This window comes from Hypanus sabinus, chromosome 2 (assembly GCF_030144855.1).
Source record: "Hypanus sabinus isolate sHypSab1 chromosome 2, sHypSab1.hap1, whole genome shotgun sequence".
NCBI classification, from domain to species: Eukaryota; Metazoa; Chordata; class Chondrichthyes; order Myliobatiformes; family Dasyatidae; genus Hypanus; species Hypanus sabinus.
Window position 1 is genome coordinate 129,790,555 of NC_082707.1, and position 26,715 is coordinate 129,817,269.

Here is a 26,715-nt window from a genome sequence, read left to right on the forward strand (position 1 = left end):
AGATGGAGGATAAAACAAAATACTAATTTCTGAGGAAGATATGTCCCAAAGCTTTGCTATTGGCAAGGCATAATGTAGACAATAAAGTAGAATGCTTCCAAAGCATTTGGTCTCATCCTACCAGACCATGTGTCCACCCAACTCTCTCCCACCTTTTCTGCTATTGAAAACCAACTTGTTTTCTTTCTCCTCAGTAACGCGGAAGGCTCTGAGACCTGAAATATTAACTGTTTCAGTTTCCACAAATGCTGCCTGATCTGCTAAGCATTTCTAGTATTTTCTGTTTTTAACACTCATTTCCAAGAATTTTTATACTGGCTTCGATTTTTAAACTTTCAATGCACAAAACAAAGCCAGGTGTCAGCATTTATGCAGAGTCACTGCATTATCTCACAAATTTGCAGAGAGAAGTCTAGCTAAGGTTCAAAGTATTCTTGCATTCAACTAAAACCACTGCACTAGCTTCATCTGTTGTATCAGTGACAGACCGCTCTACCTTCAATGTCTCTCTGCTGTCAGACTACTCCTCTAACATTCTGCCCTAAATAATCAATACCACTCAGCATCTGCGGGTTCGTTTAGTGTCACTGCTTGCAAAGGCAAATTACAGAGGTAGAACCATGAACAGGACATCCTTTACTGAAGGCAGGAATTCAAAACTAAACAGCCAAGGCTTGTACAACAATCCGTTAATGCAGATCAGCTGACTCACTCAGTTCTTAAAAGGTCATTTAAATACATTACACATACTTCAAAACAGTATGTTAAATATTACTTCTGTGCCCATATGACCAGCTCCTTCTCAGGCTAACATTACAATATTTTCAATTTACTAAAAAGTCTTCTGACCCAAAGTCTTCACCACGAAACCTGTCTAATTATTTAACTGCATCATCCCACTTCTTTTTCGACATCAACCCGTCTATGATGAAAAACTCATTCAAACCATAGTAACCACCAGACATTATTACTCCAGTACTCTTCCAATCTATCTCACACCTTAAGCTGTTCTCATTATACCTAAAATTCTGTTGCCCATGATTGACTTCCAATGCTTTATCTTCTCTAATACATCAAGACTAATTCAAGATTGTTCAATGTCATTTCCAGTAAACCAGTGGAAAGGAGAACAAGGAATTCTTTGCTCTGGATCCGATGCAGCACAAAAAAAGGTAAAGAAAATATTAATAACAAAGCACAGTAAGTATGCAGCAATCTGTAAAAGTCTTGAGCACATATGTATAGCTAGAGTGCCTAAGATTTTTGCACAGTACTGAATTGTCAACATGGAGCAGAGAATAAGTTTGTAAATCTGGAAGGAGCGAAAGATGTTGGGAATGGCAAGGGTGGAGCACTGTGGGAGGGGTGTGGGACAGGTGGCACAGTGCTGGGTGGTGGGGGGGGGGGGGGTGGGTAGCACAGGTGCAGACACACTCAGCCCTGAGACACCAGGAAAGGTCAACTGATTCCAAACAATTGGTTTATTGATCATTACAGAATGTCTCTCTGGTGCTTCCCATTCTCTTCCCTCTCCCTTCCCCTTATCCCAATCATGATCCCCCCTCTACCTGCCCCCCTTCCCACTCTATCATGAGTCGACAATAGAGACCCATATCAGAATCAGGTTTATCATCACTCACAAATGTCATAAAATACTTCTTGCGGCATCAGTACAATGCAATACATAAAATTACTACAGTTTTGTGCACCCTGGCTATTTATATTCCTGACACTTTTGTACAATATTGTAAATACGTAAGATTTCTTATTATATACATACTGTAAATTGATTGCATATACATAAACAATAAATTACAAGTATAATATTCATATATTTCTTAATCTTATACATTTCCTTGTGAGGTGCCTCTCGATGATTCAAAAAGCTCTTTTTGCTTTACACTATGCTAAATTCAATTACGCAACCCCACGTTGGTAAAGTAAGAAAAAAAAGCAGAGGCAACTTTAATCATTAGATTAAATGTAAGGGATCATTTAAAAAAGCGCATGTGAAGCAGAGTTTTTAAAAAGCAGTGTTCAGCCTTACTAGGTTATGTGGGATTATCTAAATTATTGATGTGCTGATATACTAAGAAAATCAGCAAGAACTTGTGAGTTCAGTCTATTTAAAGATGTTCAAATGTAATAAGCAAGGGTGTTTATTATAGAACGTAGATTACATTTGGTATATTTGATTATATTTTATTCTATATGTTTGCATTTACTTATGATTTTTAATTTTGTCCCATATTTTATGACTGCATTGACTTATCTTTACAACCTATGTAACGCACTTTAAGCCTGCATTTTAATGTATGAAGGGTGCTATATAAATAAAGTTATTATTATTGCTACTGAACATCCTACAGCTCTTCCAATACCTCTCATATGAAGAGTTCAAGCCCACATTAATTATCACAAGCTATATTTGAAACCAAACTCAATCTTTAGTGGTTTGATTTTTCATTTGATACAAGGTTCAAAAGACAAAAGTCCACAGTTCAAAAATGTACCAAAACTACACAATGTGGTAGCAGAGGCACCCTGTAGAATGTTTACTACAGTAAACAGTTTATAGTTCTGCAATAAACTAATCTTTTTACAATAAGATTCCTTTCTGACTCGGAATTGCTTGTTCATATCTGGTATTAAAATATGATTACAATGAGAATCTTGACCCTCCACCTCAGTCATTCCCAGTGGTCTATTATGCTGATTCTCATCCGCACCCAGTTAGTTTCCCATTTCTTTGACAAGTCGGTGTTTCTCCTCCAGCTTTAATACCTTTGCCTGCTCTAACCTAGAACCAGTATATTCACCAGTTCTTTAAATTCCAATAGAAACCATCACCAACTTGTACTTACACATCATTTTTAAAGCAGCAAATTACCTCAAGGCATTTTTCAGTATTATTATCTATTAAAATTAAATACCCAGTTGCCCATGAGATATCAGAGTATTTAATTAAATTTTGATCAAGGAGGTAAGCTTTGAAGAGCAGCTTAAAAGGAGACAGGGTGGTAATGAAATTTGGAAAGGTAATACTACACCTTAGTATTACCAGAGTTGGGCACCGTCCAAATGACAGATAGTTAAAGACACTGAATGGTGATGGAGTGAATGTATTTGAGAGACCATCAAGATGCAGGAACCTGAAGGTTCACTGGGATGGAGGAAATTATTGGAGATAATGATGGGCAAGGTCATAAAGGTTCCCAAAAACAACTGCGACACTTTTAAAAATAAGATGTTATTTAACTTGATGTTGACTGAGCAATAAACACTGACCAGGATACTATCAAAGCCCTGCTGTGCATTGGGGATTGTTATTGTTGTTGTTTTTCGCTGCAAGTGAGGGGGCCAGGGATTGCTATTGTCTTTTTTTTGCAGGAGGGGTGGGGATTTGATGCTATTGTCACTTTTTTTTTGTTGGAAGGGGGTGGTGGATTTTGGGGTCTGCAAGCTTTCCTCTTTTTCATGTCGGGGGGTGGAGTTAGTGTTTTTTTTTCCATCAACCCCCATGGTCTTTCTGTATTTCATGACTATCTAGAGAAGACAAACATCAGAGTTGTATTGTGCATGTATACTTTGACACTAAATTGAATTTTTGTACCTTTAAAGTCAACATCTTGAAAGACAGGTAGAAAGGGAGCTCAATTTAACACTTTTTCGGAGAAGATACCTCAAATAGCTCTTTATGTGTGTGTATCAGTGTGTTCATGAATGCGTTTGTGTCAAGTCAATGCAGCAAAACCTGATTTACAGTCACCTTGGATGTCCTTGCATTGGACCAAGACCTCTCAACTCCATGTGGCATTTGACATGCAACGGCAGCCCTACATTAAAGGAAATTGTGCACTGGCAACTTTGACTTATCAGAATGAACTGGAAGCATGACCCTGAAAATCTACCCCAAAAAAAGTGGTAGAATAAATATATTTAAAGGACAACCAAGCAGCCAGAAAGAGAAAATGAAAATATCTTGGGTGGTTCGAGGGCCAGCAGAAACTACAGGAGACAGTGAGAGGCAAGGTCACAAGGATATCTGAAAATATAAGTGAGGATTTTAGAGTTGGGCACTGACCAAATGACAGCCGCTATAGGTCAGCAGGGACTGACCAGGAACATGTACTGCACTGACAGTAGGGTTTCCCATGACCTCCTTCCGTCACCCACCCAAGGTTCACACTTACTGCAGTGACACATTGTCAAGGCACAAGCTTTCTGCTGAGATCCTGATCCAAAAGCCCATCTGGTCCTAGAAATGGATGGAAAAGATCCTGTGCCATTTTTTCCAGTCCTCCTCTCAAAGCAATTGTGCTGATGGCCTGGTGACAAATTCACACCCTAACTAAAACTGGTAATTCACCTCAATAGTTGGCAAGCCTCAGCTCTGCACAGGCTGCCTCTGTCTTCAGCAACAGATAAAAGGCAAGTAAATGGCTACATTGTTTTTGGGCCACCCTGAAGATGCGGAAGGCCCTGTATAAAAGCAAGCCCTATGCTGAGCAGAGCATCAAGTTCACAACACCATCTAGAAGCAAACAGCATAATTTTCATATAGTGCCCGCCCAAAAAATAAACATAGTTAAATCAGAAGAACTGTCTAAAAACAAAGTGAGACAATTTTCGAGGGCCAAGTTGCCATTCAGGTACCTTGGCTTTTCTCTATGTATTTGCATCTCTGTGGGCTGGAAGGAGTTATGTAGGTTCCCTGAACATGGACTGGGACAGAACACTAATCAGCAGTCCTCTGAATCTTTGGCTGGGTGAGGAAATGTGCGTTTCTCCCCTCCCTTCCTTAATTGACTCTTCCCAGAACTGTGCCGCATTTATCATCACAAAAGGTCAAACACCCAATGTGTGTAGAATCCAAAGTCGTACTGTGGAAAAAAAGCAAATCTTCCCTCAGTAGGAAGAAAATTAAATGAGCATACTCTGGCTTTAAGATGGCCCAGTCAGTAAATAACAGATTAGGTAGGATAATGAATCTAAATTGCTTCTCGCCAACACCAGCTCAACTGTAAACTTCCACAGAACCCAGGAACTTTTCTAAAAACACAGAGCATTAAAGCACTCAGTTTGAGATAGGCACAAAGTAGTTCATCTACTATGATGATTTGAAGGGCAGCAGAAACTACAAGAGACAATGAGAGGCAAGGTCAGCAGGATATCTTAAAATGGGCCTTCTTCATATTCAAGAATGAGAGAACTGCGCATGTGTTCTTGCCACAAACCCAATAAGAGTAAGTGCCTTCCCTGCAGAATATTGTTAGCTGCTTAACTGTTGCTTTTTCTACCAATTCAACCTGCACATTAATGTTTAGGGAATCCTGCACCTCTGATTCTGAATTTGCTCCCTGTTTAGAAAATAGTCTATACCTTTATTCCTTCTACCAAAGTGCACGAGCAGACACTTGCCCACGTTATCGTCCATCTGCCATTTCTTTGCCCATTCTCCAAATCTGTCCCAAGTCCATCTGCAGACTCCCTGCTTCCTCAACACTCCCCGCCCCTCCACCTATCTTCATATTGTCCGCAAACCTGGCCAACAAAGCCATCAATTCCATCATCCAAATCATTGACTTATAACGTGAAAAGAAGTGGTCCCAACACTGACTTCAGTCTTGCAATTCATCTGGTCTTCAGCCGTCATTGAGTCCTAGTAGACAGCAGTGAAAGTCTAGTTGGTCATGCAGAAAGCAAATGTAATTTTGGGCACTCATCTTGAGAGGACTAGAATATAAAAGCAAGTACATAATTCTGAGGCTTTATAAAGCACTGGTCAGACTACAATTTGAGTATTGAGGTGAATATGATTGCAGAATATAGTATTAATGGTAAGACTCGTGGCAGTGTGGAGGATCAGAGGGATCTTGGGGTCTGAGTCCATAGGACACTCAAAGCTGCTATGCAGGTTGACTCTGTGGTTAAGAAAGCATATGGTGCATTGGCCTTCATCAATCATGAGATTGAATTGAAGAGCCGAGAGGTAATGTTGCAGCTATATAGGACCCTGCTCAGATCCCACTTGGAGTACTGTGCTCAATTCCAGTCGCTTCACTACAGGAAGGATGTGGAAACCATAGAGAGGGTGCAGAGGAGATTTACAAGGATGTTGCCTGGATTGGGGAGCATGCCTTATGAGAATAGGTTGAGTGAACTCGGCCTTTTCTCCTTGGAGTGATGGAGGATGAGAGGTGACCTGATAGAGGTGTACAAGATAATGAGAGGCACTGATCGTGAAAATAGTCAGAGGCTTTTCCCCAGGGCTGAAATGGCTAGCATAAGAGGGCATAGTTTTAAGGTGCTTGGAAGTAGGTACAGAGGAGATGTCGGGGTAAGTTGTTTTTTTTTTAAAACGCAGAGAGTGGTGAGTACATGGAATGGGCTGCTGGCGATGGTGTTGGAGGTGGAAACAATAGGGTCTTTTAAGAGACTCCGAGATAGATACATGGAGCTTAGAAAAATAGAGGGCTATGGGTAAAGACTAGGTAGTTCTAAGGTAGGGACATGTTCAGCACAGCTTTGTTGGTCAAACGGCTTGCATTGTGCTGTATGTTTTCTAGGAGTCTATGTTTCTAAGCAGTTTTAGACTTCTTATCTGAGAAAGGATGTGCTAGCATTGGAGAGCGTCCAGAGGAGGTCTATGAGAATGGTTTCCTCAACTCTAATGTCAATATACTTTAAGTGATTCTAAAATATGAGAAGCAACAGGTTAAGCATCTTTGTTGGTTTCAAACATTCCACAGCCAAAAAGAATCTGCTAGATTTATGCAATAGTACTGTCCTTCTGTCTCAATGCTACCAACGTAAGGCAGGCACTGAAATGCACATCTTCCAGGATCATGCATCTCTACTCACCCCACGATTCCATTCCCTCTCCACGTATCTATGTGTTCCTGCAATTTATTCACTATAACATTATCAATTTTCTTTTGGTTCTTTTTGTCATTAACAAGAGGACATTTTGCAGTAGTTTACTGCAATTAGCCTGCCAACCCACACATCTTTGGTACATGGGAGAATGTCAGGGCACCCATAGGAAACACAGTCACAGAGAAAACAGGCCAACTCTGCAAAGACAGCAACCAAAGGCAAGGGTGAATGCAGCTCGCTGGAGCCATGAGGCAGCAGTATGATCTGATGATTCATCTAGAGCAATAAAAATGGACATCTGATTTTAGAAAAACAAAAATAATGCACCACATTATACCCTCAACAAAAACCATGGATACATTTGCATGAAGCTAATGTGACTGTGGGCATCTACAACAAACAAAGAAAAGAAGGGGAAGCCATTCACTTACTCAATGATTAAATGGCAGCCCCGAATTCATTTGCAATCACTTCAGCATAATTGACAACCACTCAAAAATGGAGCAGATTTTACCTGGAGCTGTGAGAAATATGTACAACTTGGGCTGGAGTGGAAAACAAGGCATAGAACCCACAATAAATATCAAACAGATGACAATCACCAGTGTCTGTTCTTTAAACAAAGTTAGGCAGCATTGTGCAGTGCAGATGAATGCAGCACAGCTTTAAGGGGGATAGGTACAGGCTCAAAGAAGGGGCAGGTGGAATCTACCATTTGAAAAATATGAGATCATCCACTTGAGGGAAAAAAATAATGGAAAAGCAAGGTGCTTTTTTGGGATAAAAAAGGTATGTGTTTAGAGAGCCCTGGGCATTCTTGTTTAATGAGTGCAATTTAATGCACAGATACAGCAATTAAGAGCAAATGGGTGGAAGTACATATGGAATATTCTACTTTTGACACCGAAGGATAGACTTGTGATGGAGGAAACCCAGTGAAGGTTCATCCGATTGATACCAGTGATGATGGGAGACCATTTGTCCAATGAAGAAAAGTTAAGCCAATTGGGCTGAAACTATATAAAATTCAGAAGACTAGAAAGAGACCACATTGAGAAAATGGATAATTCTAACAGAGCCTGACAGGATAGAATCAGAAATTATGCTTTCATTGACTAGGGTGTCCAAAACTAAGGGTCGGAGTTCCAGAATAATGAGTCAATCATCCAGGACAGATTTGAAGAAATTTCCTAACCCAGAGGGTAGTAATCTGGAATTCTCTACCTAAGAGGATAGGTAAGAAAGAGGCGAATGCATCGTTGGATACTATGGGAATAAAGGAATAAATAGTTAGCTCAGGTAGTTGTTGCTGTGGTTAAATGCCCATACTGAATGGCAGACGGTTCTGAAGGGTCACATAAGCTACTCTCACTATTACTAATGTTCCTCCCAAAGTTCTCACATTTAAATCCCTGGAAGGTATATATCCTTAGGACATCAATTCCTGGAATGGTTCTTCGATCATAACATAGTCTACTGCAGCTCAGTCAAACCAGCAAGATTCAAGTTTTGTGATTCAGACTCATACAGCAGCTGCGATTATTGTCCAACAATTGCTTGATAGCTAAAGCGATTCAGACAGTGAATTGTTCATTTCATCAAATATAGGAAAATCATCTCAGCAGTGCCTTGAAAATTCATTATGGAGAGAACTGAGTGTTTTAATTAACTACCTCAGCAACTCCAGAGGTGTTTTAACAACAGCTGTGTAAGCTTACTAGCCATCCAATCCGATCATTACTTTCACTGCAGTGTATGTACTGGCTGGGGCAGCATTGCAACGTTCATCAGTGTTTAGAGGCTGAGAGAGACAACACCGAATCAGGACCTTCAACCCACCAAGTCTATGCTGACAATCAAGCACCATCCAAATTAATCCTACCTAATCCATTTTATTCCTCTAGCATTCCTGTCAATTCCCCTGGATACCACACACTGCAGAACCCTCTGGTTCGGCAACTCCCATGGTCAGAAACACTGTGAATCCAGCACCAGTATTTTGCAGTGTGGAGATTGCTGTGTTCGCACAGCCAAGCCGCTAAGCTTGTCTATATTTGTATCGGAATTTATTTCCTGTTTAAAGCTTTATAATAAATTCAATTATAAATGTAAGTACAGTATAGCTTTTCAGTTATAGTTAAAGTTAGTCCCAAGCCTTTTAGGCTCATCAGACTGGCGCTTATGCCGGTTTCCTCCCCCCGGATAGGACGCCAGTCTATCGCGAGGTTAACCCCAGCATTTTGCTGGTGCCCATTTTCAGCTGGATGGACTGGAGCAATGTGTGGTTAAGTGACAAGTGGTTAAGCTCAAGGACACAACACGTTACCTCGGCTGAGGCTCGAACTCATAACCTTCAAATCGCTAGTCTAACGCCTTAACATCTTGGCCATGCACCACACTTTTTTTAGTTAAAGGTTTCATGTTATATTTCATCAAACAATACAAGGAATTAATTGCCTTATTCTTCAATTTAAAATTTTATTCTACATTTTATGACATAGCAATAAATATAGAGAGTGGCCTACACTTAGGATTAAGGCATTTATTTAAAGAGGGGTGGAGAGTGGGGTTACCAGGACAACTTTTGTGGTCCACCACCAGTCCAGTCCCAGGGGTACTGGGCTACAGAGTCTCAACTGCAGGGACAACTTTCAGCTATCTACCAAGCCTCAGAGAACATAGGATGCCTTTGGGGAAAGGGGATAGGGATAGTACTTTTTGTGAGAAAACCCAGGGACTGCACACAAACACCAGGCCTCATTCTGTTCCACGTTCACAGGCATATACTTGCATGTGTAATTGAATAAACAGAAGATGCCATAACTGGCAAAGCTCAGCATCAATGGGGAGAGGACCAGACTGAAATGTTTAATCTATGTCTAACTTGGCACATTACTAGCGTGTTTGGAGCTTTAAAAGCTCGTGCTAAATCTACACCCTTGAGGCAGGAGAAGGGTTGCGGCCAGTTAAAGGGAAAAGCCACCAAGGGCAAGGATGGTGACTTTTGATCAACTCCGAGACACAAGGCTCAAGACCTGTGATAAACTGAAGCTTGAATGAAGGGCCATTTCAAGAGTCAATGCACTAAGGATGTACACCATCCAGGGACGTGTGCAGGTATTTAAGTGTCCCTTCAAAAGTCCTCAAGACACAAAAATAAGAATGGACCATACCATTGGGCCCCTTCTTTCTGTTCAATAAGGTCATGGCTAATCTTTCAGCTTAGTGCCTTTCATCTCCTTTGCAGGTTTATTATTTGTTTAAAGTGACTAACACTGCACTGTGATGTTTAGCTCCTCGTTTCAGTGTGTGTAAAACACATCATCCTACATTTGCTAGTTCTCTGTATGCTGGCAAAGTGCGCTGCTTTGCACTAACAAGCTTGCATCTTCAGGGAGCGTGATAAAAATATATTCTCCTCCACAAGCTGTTGCTGGAGGGGAAACAACATACTATTAAAATATTTGTGTCTTGAAGCCGAAAAATAAGGATCATAGGGAATGAGCCAAATGGTGTTGGGTTATGTAACATATGGGCAGAAAATACTTGATAAACCCAGTAGTAAGAGAGAACTAAGTGCGAGGGGAGGGGAGGGAACATGATGTGGGTTTTGATGTTTCGTTCAAATAATCCATGGAACATTCATGCCCTATGGGCACCAAACAGATCGGCTGGCAGTGAGGACAGATACATGTGGCCAACATGTGTGCTCTGTTGAACCCTGGAAATGAAAAGACCAATAGAACAATGGAATCAAAAATCTTTCATCCATTATATCTGTGCTGATCAAAAAGATCGAACTAGCTGAGTCCTAACTTCCAGCAGCATGACCGTAGCCTTGCAGGTTAAACACACACCAAAATTCTTCCAAAGAGTGATGAAGGTGTCTGCTTCTACCACCGTTTCAGGCATCATCACACTCTTGCTGAAAAAATTTCTTTGACCAATAACTTCAAAATGATTTTTGTGACCCCACATTGGCAAATAGGTCCTTCCTTTATCATTTAACCGACGCATAATTTAATAGACCCGAGTTAAATTTCTCCTCAGCCTCCTCTGTTCCAAAGAAGGCAACTCCATTTTGTCATGTATAACCTCATTGCTAAAATTTCCCCAGTCTTGGTAACAAGGCTTCTCTGCACTCCTCACAATGTAATCACATCCTTCCTGTAATGTAATGATTAGAACTGTACGAAATACTCTACCAAACCCTAACAAATAAGATATACAAATCTACCACATCCTCTCCATGATCATGTTCATTGGCTTGGCTAAGAAGAACATCCCAGGTACCTTCTGAGCAAACCATACGGACTCTTCCTGCTATTTTGTCGGCTGTGTGGCAAAACCCTAGTCCCTAGCAACACCATGGCCACTTTGCACTAAAATTGTTCTGTGTTTTCTTGTAGAAATTGTATATAATTTATGTTTATCTTGTGAATGCTGCTTATATAATGCTATGTGCCTATGAGGCTGCCACAAGTAGTTTTTCATTGCATCTGTGCACAAGTGTACTGTACATATGACAATAACCTCAGCTTTGACTTTGAACTCCATGGTCCCTGTGTTCCTTCATACTGCTCAATGTTTTCCTCATTACCGTGTATTTTGTTATAGTTTCTGTATTACATTTCTTGACATTAAATTTCATTTTCCACACTTTAAAAAAAAATCAGTTGAAACACATAAGTAAAATCACAGTAATGCTCTACAATCAAGCTCAACATGTCAACTTATTTTCAACAGTAAGCAGAAATACTGCAGCTGCTGGAAACCTGAAATAAATTAAATGCCAGAGACACTCAGCATGTCGGGCAGCAACTGTGGAAAGAGAAACAGTTAACGATCTGAGTCAAAGACCCCAAAAGATCGATTTCAGTTCCCTTTCCTGGTGTAATGGTTATGAACTGGGATACACTACCTGAACATTTAGACCAGTGGTTCTCAACCATTTTCTGCTTGTGACCCACTTGTGACTTTCATTTACATTTGCGGCCCCACCCTCCATAGTCTCCGTTCATTGCTAAAGTTTTCTTTGGTCAACTCTGCTAATTATTCTGATATACAGTCAATATTTATGTTTTAACAAGTTATAGATATTATTATATTTTAAATACAATGTTACAGGTGTATATGAAAAATAAAACTTATTTCAAAGCTCTTTATTAATGTATATATAATATTCTTCTGACCAGCAATGAAAAAGCACTTAATATTATTATTTTGTGTATTTACGAAGATCCTTGCAACTAATGCAAATTGGCACGTTTTTGAATATCTGGCTGCTACTTGGTTAAATAATAATTTATTTATTTGTGTTTGTGATACAGTCTGGATAGGCTCATCCCGTCCCTCGAGCCACCCCAGCGACCCCCGACAAACCCGATTACCCTTAACATCTATTTGTTTCTTTTTGTTTATATATTTTAGTAATATTTCATAAAAACAGTAAACTTATCCTGTGGCCCCTAGTTCCTTGTTTTTCCATTTGTGACCCCTGTGAATTCTGGCGTGACCCCGTGGTATAGCTCATGTTGAGATCCACCGATTTGGAGGTTCAATTGCAGGGTAACTGAATGGACACTCAACATAGTATATGTTGGGGCTTTGGGTGCAGTGGAACCAACTGATGAAGAGCAGCATCAGTACAAAGGGCCACAAGGTCCTCTTGTGTTTTGTAGGATTCCTAAAGCTGATATCTCAGCCCCAAGCTTAGCACCAGGTCTTTTCTAATGAATGACTGACAAGAAAGCCCTGATGCAAGTGGATAATACGCTCCATCCTTTTGTCGAGAGCCTACAGGTGCACATCACAACACTTTCATTGGACAACAGGCCTTAAGAAATTGGAGGCATAACCCAAGAGAATCGCAGTGAGGGAACCTTACTGCTGTCAGAAAAATGAAACCTGAGCAATGATGGCAAGCAGAAATGCGACAGCCTACAACACCTGCTCAAGGAAAACAAAGCTGTGTGCAGCATTTCTACATGATTCAATGAGGTTTCCTTCTCACCGACTATATCAACTGTGTGTTTTACAAGACCTGCCCTTTACAGCAGGTGACTAGCACACATGACAGATAAGAGATACCATCACCACTCATGTCCATTATCTCTCTACCAGTGCTCCCCTTGCACAGCAACTGTTGCATTTAACAGCATGAATTACTGCCCTATTCCTCCTGCTCCATTTTTTCAGACTTCTATGTCTTCACTTGCTTTGGGTTCAGATTTCTGCTTCCATACTGGTATGAATCATACAAATAAGTTATAACTGAACCAAACCCTTTTCTTGTTGGAGGGTGGGGGAGGGGAATGTAACAGGAAAACTATTCTCACACTGTGTTAATAGAGCTTTGGGTGAAGGGAACCGAGATGGATCAGGGATTTTGTTTGTTGCTCGTGCCATTGCAGGAGGGCTGACATTACAGTTCAGAAATCCCACTGAAACATCCCTGCTTTGAGATCCACCTCTGCCTTATGAACTGCTTGCCATGGAACAGATGTAGATTTAATCGCCCATGAAAATAGCAGTTACATAGATAGAACTCTGTAAGAAAGAAATTAAAAACATAGCCCTTTAACCCAAGAATTGCTGCCGCATTATATTAAATTCTGGTGCATTTAAAATTTTCCCACTGGAAATGTTTCTGTTGATATTTGAGAAGGGTTCAATGTTAGCTTTGTGGCATGGTGGGCGGAGCTAAAGATAACGCCCAAGGGCGACTCCTCCCAGCTCATCAGCAAAACAGTTAAATTCCTCCTCTCCTAATGTCCCTATTTTGCTTTTCAGGGTGGCTAGGGTTCTTTTGGGACCTTTGATTGACAGCGGCACTCAAAACTGCGGTTTTGCATGACGGCATTTTCCATTCTTGGAATTCGCCGATCGGACACGTTTTGGTACGTCCAGATCTGGCCTGAAGTTGGGTGACTTCACAGCCTTGCACAGCCCCTGTGGGCATAAATTCCCGCCAGTGTCGTGAGCTGAAGCGTAGCAGGAGCCAGAACATCGAAGACAGCAAGAGTGGTTGTTGGAGGGTTCTGCACTCAATAATTAATCTCTCTCTCGCTCTCTGTCTCACAATGGTGAGGGAGAGTATGCTGCCTGTTCTCGAGTCGGGGAACTCAAAATAGAAAGCAACCTTTCAGACTGACTGTAATATTGAAATAGCGACCGTTGTCTCTCCTCTTGCTGAGGAAGGGGCGATATCTGTCTCTCCCTTGTTAGTGAGTGAGAGTGCCTGTGAGATGTTGAAATGCTGGAGTGAGCAGGTAGTGTTTGATGGACTGTAGACCACGGCCTCTCTTTGGGGGCTTTGCCATTGCTTGCGTGGTGGGTGGTGGGAACAACGATGCTTCTTGCTAGAATTAATGGGGGGGAGGGTTAGATGCTGCTTGTGCATAGCATGGGGTGGGAGGCCTTTGGTGTTCTTACATTGTTTATGTCATACATTCTTTGCGGTTTTTATTCCGTTTCGAGGATGTTTGAGAAAAGTGAGAATTTCAGGTTGCATATTGTATACACTCTCTGATATTAAACAGAACTATTGGTGGGCCTGGGGAGTTGTGGGACACATTGCAAATATCTACAGCCGGAGACTTCTTGTTTCGGAGGGACAAAGTTGGGAGGTAGAAGTGGTTGAGGGAAGCAACGTTTCAGAGTTTCTGTCCGCTATACATCAAGCTACATGTGAAATGGCCTGCGTGAGAAACCTTACTTTATGTATTCTTTATATAAATTATCTCTTAACAAAACCAATCCAATCAGCATCTGCTCAAATTGTGCTGGAATCAGCAAAGGCCCAGACTCTCTGCTAAGTACCCAGTGGCTTAATTTGGGTTATCATCAACCCTTCCCCAACCCACCCACCTTGCCCCTCTTCCCTTTCACCTGCCAACTTGTACTGCGACCTCCTCCATCCTCAACACCTTTTTTATTCTGGCTTCTACCCGCTTCCTTTTCAGTCCTGATGAAGGGTCTCAGCCTGAAACGTCAACTGTTTGTACCCCTCTATAGATGCTAGATGACTTGCTGAGTTCCTCCAGAATTTTGTGTTGTGTTGCATAAGATTTCCAGCATCTGCAGGACCTCGTGTCTATCAACTAATGTATTTCAATCTGGAGTCCCAGTGCATAGAAGAAAATGCTACCTTTATTTTCATGTCACTATTATGCAAGTCCAATTTTCCTACTATAATAACCTGTGACGATCTCTGAAGAAAAACTTCCAAACACTCTTTCTCTACCTGCAGGCCCAGAGTACTATGTACCTTCACAATACTTTGTTCTTTCCTAGTTTCTGTAGGGGGCTTAACCAGCATCAGTCCCAAGTTTGACATTCCCCTCACCTGAAGTTATACACACCTGCACTTTTAACATGGTGAAATTTTTTTTTGTCTCTCCCTTCCCGTCACATCTCCCATTCTCATAAGAGTGCAACTTCAAGTGAAAGTAACGCATACTGTGGCTTAAGGATAGAAACTCTTACTGAAGTTATTTAGTGCTAACCTACAACAGCAGCATATTATAAATTTACACAGGAAAGTTTAAGGTCAGAGAGAGGAGGGTATAAGTAGATTTAAGGGTAAATTTTTCACAGAACCATTGGTATCTGGAAATGAGCTGCAGAAAAGGTGGTGCAAGCAGGAACAGTAACAACATTTGAGGGATACTTGAGTGAGCAAGGCTTAGAGAGATATAGAATTAATGCAGGTAAGTGGAATTAATCTTAAAATAGGCATGATGGTTAGCATAGGTGTGATGGGCCAAATGGGCTATTCCTATGCTATACAATTCTTTAACTATGACAAAGAGTACTTTACACAACGCTTAATACTGTGCAATAGAGAGGAAATTTCATCCAACTTTCTCTGATAATTATCCACCTAGACTCCCACAAGACTTAGCACTCTAAGCAAGCTGTGTACTATATTCAACCTCAAACAACACCATGATTCAACTTCTGGCTTCCATCATGATCACTTTCTTTATCAAGTCTAGAGCAGCAAGAAAAAATATATATATTACCATCCATAATACTTCCAGCAGTGAGCACAACAGAATCAGCTACGCAAATTCAGTCTTGCCCTCTCCACTCCATACCCACAAGCTATCCCACTGTACATCTCCCATTATGAACTGTTCATCTGACGACTGGTCAACGTGTCTAAACTAACTAGCATCCAAATGCCTATGCTCCATAACCAGAGAAAATACAGTCAAATCCAGCCATACCATTTAAAATAAATCAAATGCTGTTTTGTAGAATCTGTCTGTAAAACATCGGCATGTTAATCATGATCATAAGATTGTAAAGTGATGCAGAGGAGAAAAAAAATCAGCATGTCCCCATGATTTTTGATTTCCATTCACCATCCTTCAGGTCAGGAAACCCGTTGCCATGACCTAATCCGCTCTACAAAATACAGAAGAGTACAGAGGCAGCAGGAATTGCTGAAGAAAGTTTCAAGCAGCATCTCCAAAGAAAAAGTCACTGATTCAGCCTGATCTTTTATCAATCTAACCAATGACCAGCTTCAGTGTCAAAACAATGTCTGAACCCTTCACCATTCTTATAAGCTGCCAAGGAGCCCAGTACTTACTTCTCGTTGCAACTACTGATGAACAGTACACTTCAGCCCTGCAATTCAGGACTTTTTTTTTAAAACAAGGAAGAAATTGCACATCAGAATGATGCCACATTAAATATCTGTTTCTACCCCATTGCCAGCATCCTTGATGCCTTAAAAAGAAATTCCAGTGGAGTCTCTTTCAAACTGACGAAGGATATTACAATGAGTCAGTGATTAGACTCACAAAACGGAGCCTCACCGACACTTGCATGCCTCATGTTTGAACTTGACAACCACGTAAGGGGCACATACCACAGTCACAGAGCACATACATTTTAGGAAGGATGTGGTGCAATAGAGAGATTCACCAGGATGTTCTCTGGAATGGATAGCCGCAGTCATAGGAAATTGGATCAGCTGGGTTTATCCTGATGGAAATATCAGAGGCTGAAGGGTGACCTGCTAGAGTTGATATAATTATGATAGGATAGAATCCTTTTCCCAATTACAATGTTTAAAAGGTGTATGGTACAGTTACTTGGAGAGGAAAGGCATTGTGGTACACATGCCAAAGCCAGTAAGTGGGATTAGTGCTGATAGGTTTCATGAGCAATATGGATGAGATAAGCGGGAAGGGTCATTTTCTGATCCATGTGATTCTATGATTCACAACCACTGAGCATTTCAATGTCAAACTCCTGCAGTTAATTATCTTTGAAATCTAAGCAAAGCATGAAAGTACTTCACTAGGACACAAAGAGAAAAGCAACAGTCGTCCAGATGAGCAGATAGTTGGAGCGATGTTCAACAGCATGGAAGAAAAAGCTGGTTCAACAAGGGGCCCCAGTCAGAATCAAAGAAATGTAGAAGTCATGACAGCAGAAGGAGTTGGTTGACAAGGGTGGGATGGAAAGGTTGTCGCAATCCCCCACATCAATTTGTGAACAGCATCCAATGTGAACAATAGCGGACGAGAGCCAGGACAGGGTCAGAGGTGAAGGTTTCAGTCTTCCTAACACTCAACTTCTCTGTGACTAGATATACTCTTAAACCAACACACACAAAATGCTGGTGGAACGCAGCAGGCCAAGCAGCATCTATAGGAAGAAACACTGTCGACATTTCGGTCTGAGACCCTTCATCAGGTCTAGTTCCACCAGCATTTTGTGTGGGTTGCTTGTATTTCCAGCATCTGCAGATTTCCTCGTGTATACTCTTAAACCATTTGTTTTTGTGGAAGCACATTGGGGAAAGAAAAAAAATGAATGAAATGCCCTCATAAGTGAAAAGGAAATTCAGTTCTTGTGTAACAAAAGCCACAAAATGATCAACCACATTTGCCAAGCCACACTGTCATTTACAATTCCATAATGCAATCTTTGGAATTGTGTCAAAGCAGTTCATAGCCCCAGCTGAAGTTCAAAGTTGCTACGATTTTTTAAAGTAGTTCCCTTGAACTTGAAAGACATCTCTTTAGGAAATGCCTCCCACAAGCAAACTGAAAATGCAATTTGCACCATAAAATGAGTGTTTAATTGCCTGGCACAGCTCAATTCTAAAGGTCAGCAATTTTTCAATACGATCACTTCCACATTGGTGAATCTCCCAGTTCAGATGCAGCTCCACCAATTACCCGTGATTATTTTTCCACAGAGTGGTAAACAAATAGAAAGCATCCAATTCTCACTTGGTGAATTGGGAAGCTGCATAGTGAAATGTTAACATGAAAATAATGTTACCATACTTGCTTACTGTGCAAAACCCAATTCAAACTTACACTGACCTTTTAAAAACTAAATTGACAACTAATGAACTAACTTTGGAGGGAGTGCATTGCTGTCGTTTGGACAAAGAGAACAACCAACAATGGCATTTGACAAATGACAATGATCTTGCTGAAGAAATAAGTTGTTCCCATGGCAATGGGAGGACTCTGCCATTTGACGCTTTGCAATGGACATCAGGCAGCTGGGGCTCTGGTCTCACATCTCATCCATAAAAAATATAGCTTTCCCTCAATACTGTCCTTCACCGAGATATCAATACATTCTCACACAGAACATCTTTATAATGGCAGGTTTGGGAATTCTGACACTATCGTCAAGGGACCGGATTGAGAGTGATGTGCCACAAGTGAGTTTTTCGTTGCACCTGTGCAATACATGTACAGTACAGATATAGATATATAAAAAAAGAGGTCCGTAACAGAATTAAGCTTATCATCACTCACGTCATAAAATTTGTGGGTTTTTTGCGGCAGTAGTATTGTGCAATACATAAAATTACTACAGTACTGTGTATATGAAAATAAGCTCGATTTTGACTTTGGTATGGTCAAGGATGCTTCCAGATTTAAGCCTACTCTATTTTGCCAGGTTTTCTTAATCATGGAAACTAGACAGCCACCGTGCACCCAGCTTGGAGAAGAGTAATCTCCTTTCAGTTTCCAATAGGACAATCCTTACTGCTTTCGGTCTACCAAATGAGGACAAGATTAAATTCACCTGTAATACTTGCCACTAACTAATCAACTGTGACACTCACCATTACAGCCTGCCCCTCACTAGCTACTTGAGGAAGTTCCAGGTTACCAACACCTTCTCAACAATAATCACGATTTTTAGGGATAAAGATAGCAGCAAATGCATTATAAACTGCTGATGATCAGCTTGTCTGTGGAAGTCAACATTCTCAATCTTACCTCATTCCAAAAATCACCATTATCCTCTGTAATGCTCAGAATTTTTAGTAACTTGAATATTTATCAATTCAAAGTAGAATTTGCTTGAGAGAATGATAGTTAAAAACACGTTTCATTTTAAGCTCTATGTTTTTGACTGTAGTTACAAGTGTGGTCTGGTTTTGCAGTGTCAACATCTCCAGCACTCTATAATTAACAGTGCCCATCCAGTTAGCAGTTGTTCTCCAAAGTCTACCTGCACCCATCCTTTGCCTGTACAGTGCTTCTGTAAGGTGAGGGATGCACAGAATAAATAAAAATGTAAGTGTAAGATCGCACTGTGTGATTTAACAGGCATATGCGGCACCTTTGAAGCACCATGCAGGTCTGGAAACACCCAGTTTCGATCCCTTACAGGTACTGAATTAATGGGTCTCAGAGGCGATTCTGCAGTCAGCCTCAGCATCATTGGATTGGGGGGTAAAGGGGAAAGGAAAGAAATCAGCAGGAATTCTGGCTCAGCCTTGAATGCAGAAGGGATGCAGCATCTGTATTTTCAACAGTTTGCTGCTTTCACTATTCTAGGGGATATCCCCGATTCGAACCTCTTCAGGGTAGTCCATGGTACCAAGCCAGCAGTTTGAGTGTATGTGCTGAATTAAATGCAGTGGCTCTATCTAACTCCACCATCTCCTCTGGCAGCAAGCTCCAGACATCAAATATGCTCTGTGGAAAAAAGCTTCCCCCTCAATTCCTATTTGAGACTCTCTCCTTGCACCTTAAACCCACACCCTCTTGTTTTTGATATCCCTTCTACGGGGATATTAAGATTTAGCTTTAGACAACGCTACAATTGGTCATTCTGTGTATTCGTTCTGAATTATTACACTGCTGATTATCTTGTGTTTTGTAAAGCAATAAAGCCGTATTTTATAGAATGGCTATAAAGCTGTTAGCATTTGATATCTGGTGTGTGGGAGGAGGAGGGGGAGGGAAGAGAGGTCCATTCTGTGATGGCACACACAATTTCAAAAGAAGCAAAATCAAAACGAGAGAGCTCAAGTATTGCAAAAACATCACAAGTGTGCAAACACAGGTTTAGTTACATGATTCAACACTCCTGCTTTGCACTGAACAGTACTCTTGAAAAATATAAAACACTGGAAGATCCTCTGATTTAACTGCTTCCATAAAACGGACTTCAAGACGACTGAGTGTCAAAAACTTTTGGTCAAGATGGCAAATCAAAGGACAATATTGGGCCGATGATCCATGAAACAAAATACAAAATATAAAATATATATTACTGCTACAATCAATGTAATACTGAACCACTTTAATACTCTAAATTTACCAAACAGCCCTCACCACCCTGGCCATGCAACTAACTTGTATGCTCAAGTTCCCTGTTTTGTATATCTCCTCATAAAATCAACAGAACCTGACTGTGTGAAGCTAGGGAGGAATTTTACATAAAAGGGCAAGAACTAATTTATATTTCAGGCAAGCTTGGCTCCTTTACAAACTAAAAATGTTTTTCATAATTCCAATTGGATTTTCTTCTCCTGTTCCCATCTGAAGACAAATTTGTCTCACCTGTAACTAATGATCTGGGGGGGGGGGGGGGAGAGGAAACAGCATCCCAGCACATGGCTGATAGTCACTGCCTTCATGACACTGACCGTGACCACCGTCTACATGATGCAATGCCCTAGACAGCACGCCAAGAATTCTTCAATGGCATCTCTCAATCCCCATCAGCAAAGGGCACAGCAATATGGGAATGCAGTCACACCTATCTCCCTGTCACACACCCTTCCAGGCTGGGAATAGATTTGCCTGTCCTTCCTCGGCACTGGGTTTCAAAGCTGTAACTTTATAACCAACAGCTCCGAGAGAGTACATTTATCATATGAACCACAGCAATGCTTTAGAGGACTGGCTCTATCATTGACATCAACACCCCTCTATTTACAAAGTCTAATGGCTTACACCTTTTAGTTTTCTGGGGCTCAGTCCTTCTATTAGTATTTCAAATTGGGACATCCACAAACAATTTCCTAAGAAGTTAAGCTCCTTTCTTCAAACATTTCAGTCCATTCCTTAGGCCTGTTAAACAGAGAAGGAGGAGATTAAGAGAAAAGCCTCAGTCACCTTCACTCAGTAACAATGACAAAAGAGTTTACAAGGATTTACAGTCTTATCTGAAGGCAAGCAGTAAAAGAATGCCACTTCTTTGTTAACTCAGAAATACTCAGACATTTAAAATGATGTATACCTAATACAGTGAAATGACCTAATGCAAGAAACCTCTGGCCAAGACAAATCAAACACTTGCATAGAATGAGTGTTACCATTTTTGGACATGACTGTACAGTATTAACCCAACCCTCATACTTCACAATCTCTTAACAGCTCTAAATATTTCTCAGCGTTGTCTGAAAGGTATCAGAATCTTTTATATACCACCTAAATCTATTTTTGTCAGTTTATGGTAAAACAGGAACCATTTGTAAACTCAGATCAAGCAAAAGGGACTGTGATTCCGGGGTTGAGGGGGGAAAAAACTGAGGCAAATAAAACCACAGCATGTTTCATTTTAACAGAATTGGTCTCAGGCAGTAAATCTAACTATTAACCACTTCCTACTAGCTAAAGCACAAGGTGCGAGTCGAAGATTACGCTCTATTTGCTTTCTGCCTCATGTCTGACGTTGAAGCAGCCCGAGGTGGAGTTAGACGACTGTCCGGGACTCCGTAACGCCAGGTGAGAGGGAAGAGCAGAACAGCTTCGGCCTCTGCAAGTGCCCAGAGTTCCAAACAGTATGAACTCTGGAGGTGATTAAAATACAGCGCTCGGCTAAATATTCTTCCAGGAAGAAAGGGAGACCACGCGCGCGTTTTATATCCACCGCTGCCGCCGCCGAAGGTGAAATTAACGAGAGAGGATGTCACCGAAACTTTTATTTGATCCTAGTTTAAAATGAGGAACTGACACTTGGGGAGCCTGTGCTGGGCGGCGTGGTGATCTGAATGTTGCCCAGCCAAGACTGGGTGAGGGTGGAAATCAGATTACAGATATTTCCGCTAGGCAAGGAGATTACCTGTCTATGGCCAGCACTGGACCCAAACCCTGCTCCTGACACTCTCTACCTTACCTTGATCATAGAGACAACCCTCTTTCATTATGACCACCTACTTCTTGTCCCTTCAAGACTATCATCTGCCTCTGCGTTTTTGCAAACCCGGGAAAAATACCGGGCACTTCATTGCCCAATAAACTCGTCTAGCGGCCATCTGTTGCACACTCCCCTCCAGCTTCCCAGGAAGCTCCCGAGTCCCTCTCCCATCCCAGGCCAGATATGAAAGCGAAATGACTCGGCAAAGATTCGGTGAAAAAGAATTACGAATCACAATCTGCGGCTCTCACGGTTACTGTCTGCCCTTTTCCAAACCCCTCCCCCCCCCCCACGAGAGTATTCATTTACGAGGCGCAAAAACTCGCTCGTATACAGAGTTTATATAATACAAAGCATCAGGTGATTAGCAAAGGCTGTCATTTAACCGAATGGATACGTAAGCGAGGGGGATAATGCTTTGATCCTCTCTACGTGAATACAACAGCCGACTGTGCAGAGATAAAAGCACCCAGACAACGCACTGTTACTTGCCTTCCTCTGCTGCTTTTCCCAGGCAGGATCCAGTAAGAGGTCTCTGTCCCAGTCATCCTCCTGCTGCATGTAATCATCGGACTGCGAGTGATTTGATTCATAATGATCCATGGTTCCGCTGGTGTCTTGCCACAGTCCTGGTTGCAAGGTAGCACTGACTGGAGTACAAACAGCGGCACTCCCCTCTCCCTTCTTTTTCTCTCTCTGAATGCAGCTCTCCCGGCTCCAGTCACACAGAAACCCAGCGCCAACCCCTCGGCCGCGGAAATCCCGCCCCTCCCGCACCCATTGGCTGCCCCGCGCCGCCCGTGCCCCCTCCCATTGCAGGAGCGGCCCGTCAGTCACCCCCGCCGATTTGCGCCGGAGCCTTGTGATGTAGAGGGTGTTGTGGGGTGGGTGGTAGTCCGATGGAGGGGTGGGGGGGGGGTGTCTCTCTCGTTATCATCAGACCGTGCCGGCCGGAGAAATAGAGATGTTTGTGATTTATTACAATCATCATTCGCAAGCCCTGCACGTTCAGGCAAAGTTAGAAATGCAGCAGGGGCATCTGCTGAAAGTCTGACGCTATTGGAGTTGTTATTTGTTCCATGAAGTGGTACATCCACTCACGCTGTGGATGATGGTGACTGGTCTCAGATGCGTTCCCCGGTGTGAACGCTGCATTTCGCGGAGCAAAAGAGGAAATACGTGGGGCTATTGATTGTCATAATCCTACTAAAGTGAAAATGCATGGCAAATAATCTGCGAACAAAACACGACTGTAAAGGAGGCTGCAAGAGGCCAACTCGGTGGGCAAAAATGCGAATTGTGTATTTTGATGCCAGGGAAGCCTCTTTCACAATAAAGCGAGTGGCAACTGTCTTTCGAGTCTGCTTGTAAACAAGTCCCAGAGTTAACAGCTGTCACTTCAGTAATTTGAAAACATAGGGATAAACGGGGTCTTTGCTTGAATTTAAAATATGATCTTTATGGAAGGGGCCATAAATTACACAAATAGGAAAGATTACGGCGTCTCATAACACCTGGATCCAAAAAGGATCTGCGGCAGTTTATAAAGGTGATACTGTACTGGCGGCATCTTAATGAAGACACGAGAAAGATTACAGAGGCACAACAGAGGTTGGAGTAACGTACAAAACCGTTTGGAGGCAGCATCAATGGATGGAACTGAATAATCGAAGTTTTTGGCCAAGACCCTTCATCAGGATTGAAAGTAACGAGGGCGAAGGAGAATAAAAGGGAAGGAGCACGAGATGCCGGGTGACAGATGAATCCTTTTTCTTCCGAGGAGAGATGGTTCGCCTTCTTAAGTCATTCCCATTTTCCTCATCCAAACCCCCTACTTTCCCCTTCACCTCTCACCCACCAGCCTGTGCTTCCCCCCTTCGCCATCCACTATGTATTTTTGACTATTGCCCCATTTCTTTCTAGCCCCGTTGAACGGCCTCGGCCAGACATCTACCAGCATAGATGCCGCCTGACCTGTTGAGGTTCTTCCTGCATTTTTCCATCTTTACTCAAGAAGAAACTCCTTGGCCTAGAGGAAGTCATTGAAGATTCCTTGGATTGATTCCTTCGAGGGAGGATTCCAGGCCCGGAAATTAAACGGACTGGGACTACATTCGTGGGATGAACTCAATGAAACGCTGAATTGTTCATCGCTTGATAACCACGCGCAGGTGAAATGGTTTCTCTGTTTGGAGAACAACCGTTTCCGGCTGGGATTAAGAAAACTCTCTTTACTCGGAAGGCCATAAATTTTATTAGCATATTCAAGGCTGGGGCCCATAGCTTTTTGAATGGCCAGGTGATGCAAAAATTGTGCGGGAAATTGGTGCTCAGGGCAGATTAACCACAATAACGGCACAAGAGTGCAGGGATCTGGAGCAACAGACGATCTGATGGAGGAACTCTGCGGGTCAAGCTACATCTGTGGGGGTGTGTGTAGTGGAGGGTGTTGACGTTTCAGGTCAAATCCCTGCATGAGTCCCCGCTGCAGATTATTGAGCCATGATGGCATTGAAAACCCAATGGTCCATGCCTGCTTCTATATTTTATGTTTTCTAATATAAACTACAATTATTATTATTCATAGACTGAAACCATAATAACTACATGTTCGTTCCATGAAGGGATTAACGGTTACAGCATTGATCTAAAACCCGTAAATTATCTATGCACTGAAGCAGGCAGCATCTTTCCCTGCGGAGAAGGTAGCTGTGACAGCAAACTCTAACTCACTGAATATGGTGTCAGACTTCTAACATCAACTGGGGTCGACGCGGAGGGCTGTAATAAACCTCTAGCTTGTTGTTCGGCCCGTGTCCCCCTGCCCTCTCCCGAGCTGGAGGTTGGTAATAAAGTTCCAAAACCTCACAATTTTATTTTCTTTCAGCACACTGGAGAGACTGACCAGCGACATTCGGGACCAGGTGACTTGGGGTGACTGCAGTGCAATGGGTGATACTGCGCTCGGGTCTCAACTGTGTAGAATCTGTGCTTTGTGCTTCAACGTATGAAATGGACCGGATACTAATTGCCTTGCCGGATCAATCCAACGTATTCTTTAAATATGTATACTATCGTTCCTCTGTAAATACAGTGAACACGAAAACATGAGCTATAAACGTCGCTCAGAGCGTAGTGTTCATGATCGTTTACTGCAGATAAATTGTTTCCGAGGTGACTGGGGGAAATGACAAAACTTCCTCGCAGCTTTTGCGCCCGATTCAGCTCGTTTGAAAAGTCATTCACATCATCATGAAATACCTTAGTGGGATTCTCCCACCCAGTTTCTTATTGCATCTAGGAGCTTGTCCGTATTTGAGGGAGGTCAGGCCTTTTGCATTTAAACAAAATCACTTTCTCCTCCGAAAGTCATAAATTCTTTTCTCATGCAGTAAATATCACGGATTAGGCAAACACTTCTCCCCTTTGCTACTCTCCCTCTCGCTCGCCGAGTTAACGCAGTGACCAAACACACGCATACCACAGATTAATGGCAAACTTCTGTCTGCCGGTGGCACAGAAAAAAATGCGAAGCAAGGCGAGTGCGGGGATCACTGTTGCCTCACCCGGGGTTTATTTTGCCATCTAAGGTAGTCTATCATCTCTCAATATAGGCACAGATTGAGCTGAACCCGCCCCCACAGAACGAGGAGATATAGCCCAGAAAACTCACTACCATATAAGGGAAAAGTTAAAAGAGGCTGGAGGTGACGTTAAGATTGAGACGAGACACATTGCGAGGGTTGGGGGAGCCTTCGCCCGGCCCTGGGCGACACAATGCAGCGAAGACTGGTGGGAAGCCCCACTTGTGGTCAGCTATTCAAATACAGGGCCCCTAGAAGCCTGTTAGCACTTGCGATCACTGAGCGCAGTTTTATTTACAATGGTCGTTGAGATCGTAGAGTGCAATAACCCGTAAGTCTTAACAGGATCGTGGAAAAACTCCCCCTTTTATAGTTAGCCGTAGCTCCCTCTCTGGGCTCAATGGGTGAAGTACACCGGGGGCTTCTGGCTTCACGGGGAATGGAAACGGTAAAGTGATGTCAAAAGAGTCTATAGCGGAAGCTCTTCAAAGAAACTGCAGCAGCTGGGAGTCTGAAATATAAAAAAGAAAGAAAATCCTAGGTCAGGCAGTATCCGTGCGAAGAGAAACAGAAGTATAACGGCAGCGTCAAAAGAGAGGCTTCTCGTTTCAGGTGGATGACCAGCGAGCCGAAATAAAATCAGAGAGCTTTGGAAATGCTCAGCAGTTCAGACAGCGACAACGGAGAGGAGGTGTTTATCTAATTATCAATTTTAAGCAAGTGGAAATATTGAGCAATGTGGGTACCAAATCTGTTTCATCACTTATCTCAGGTTGACCCAACCTGTTAGCAACCAAGATATCCCATTTGGGGGATCCTCTAA

At 42.2% G+C, this 26,715-nt stretch overlaps 1 protein-coding gene across 6 annotated transcripts in view; it reads right to left on the reverse strand.

Annotated features, from left to right (window-relative positions):
• actn1 (actinin, alpha 1) overlaps positions 1–23,056 on the reverse strand; it is a 231,906-nt gene extending 208,850 nt beyond the window's left edge. For 3 of the 6 annotated variants that reach the window (XM_059954990.1, XM_059954997.1, XM_059954967.1), the window contains exon 1: positions 22,801–23,055. In XM_059954990.1, the coding sequence (XP_059810973.1) occupies positions 22,801–22,911 (111 nt within the window). In that variant the 5' untranslated portion in view covers positions 22,912–23,055. Of the gene's footprint in view, positions 1–22,800 lie in introns of all 6 variants that reach the window. The other 3 variants (XM_059955005.1, XM_059954974.1, XM_059954982.1) reach the window with 2 other exon arrangements.
• Positions 23,057–26,715: the final 3,659 nt, after the last annotated feature.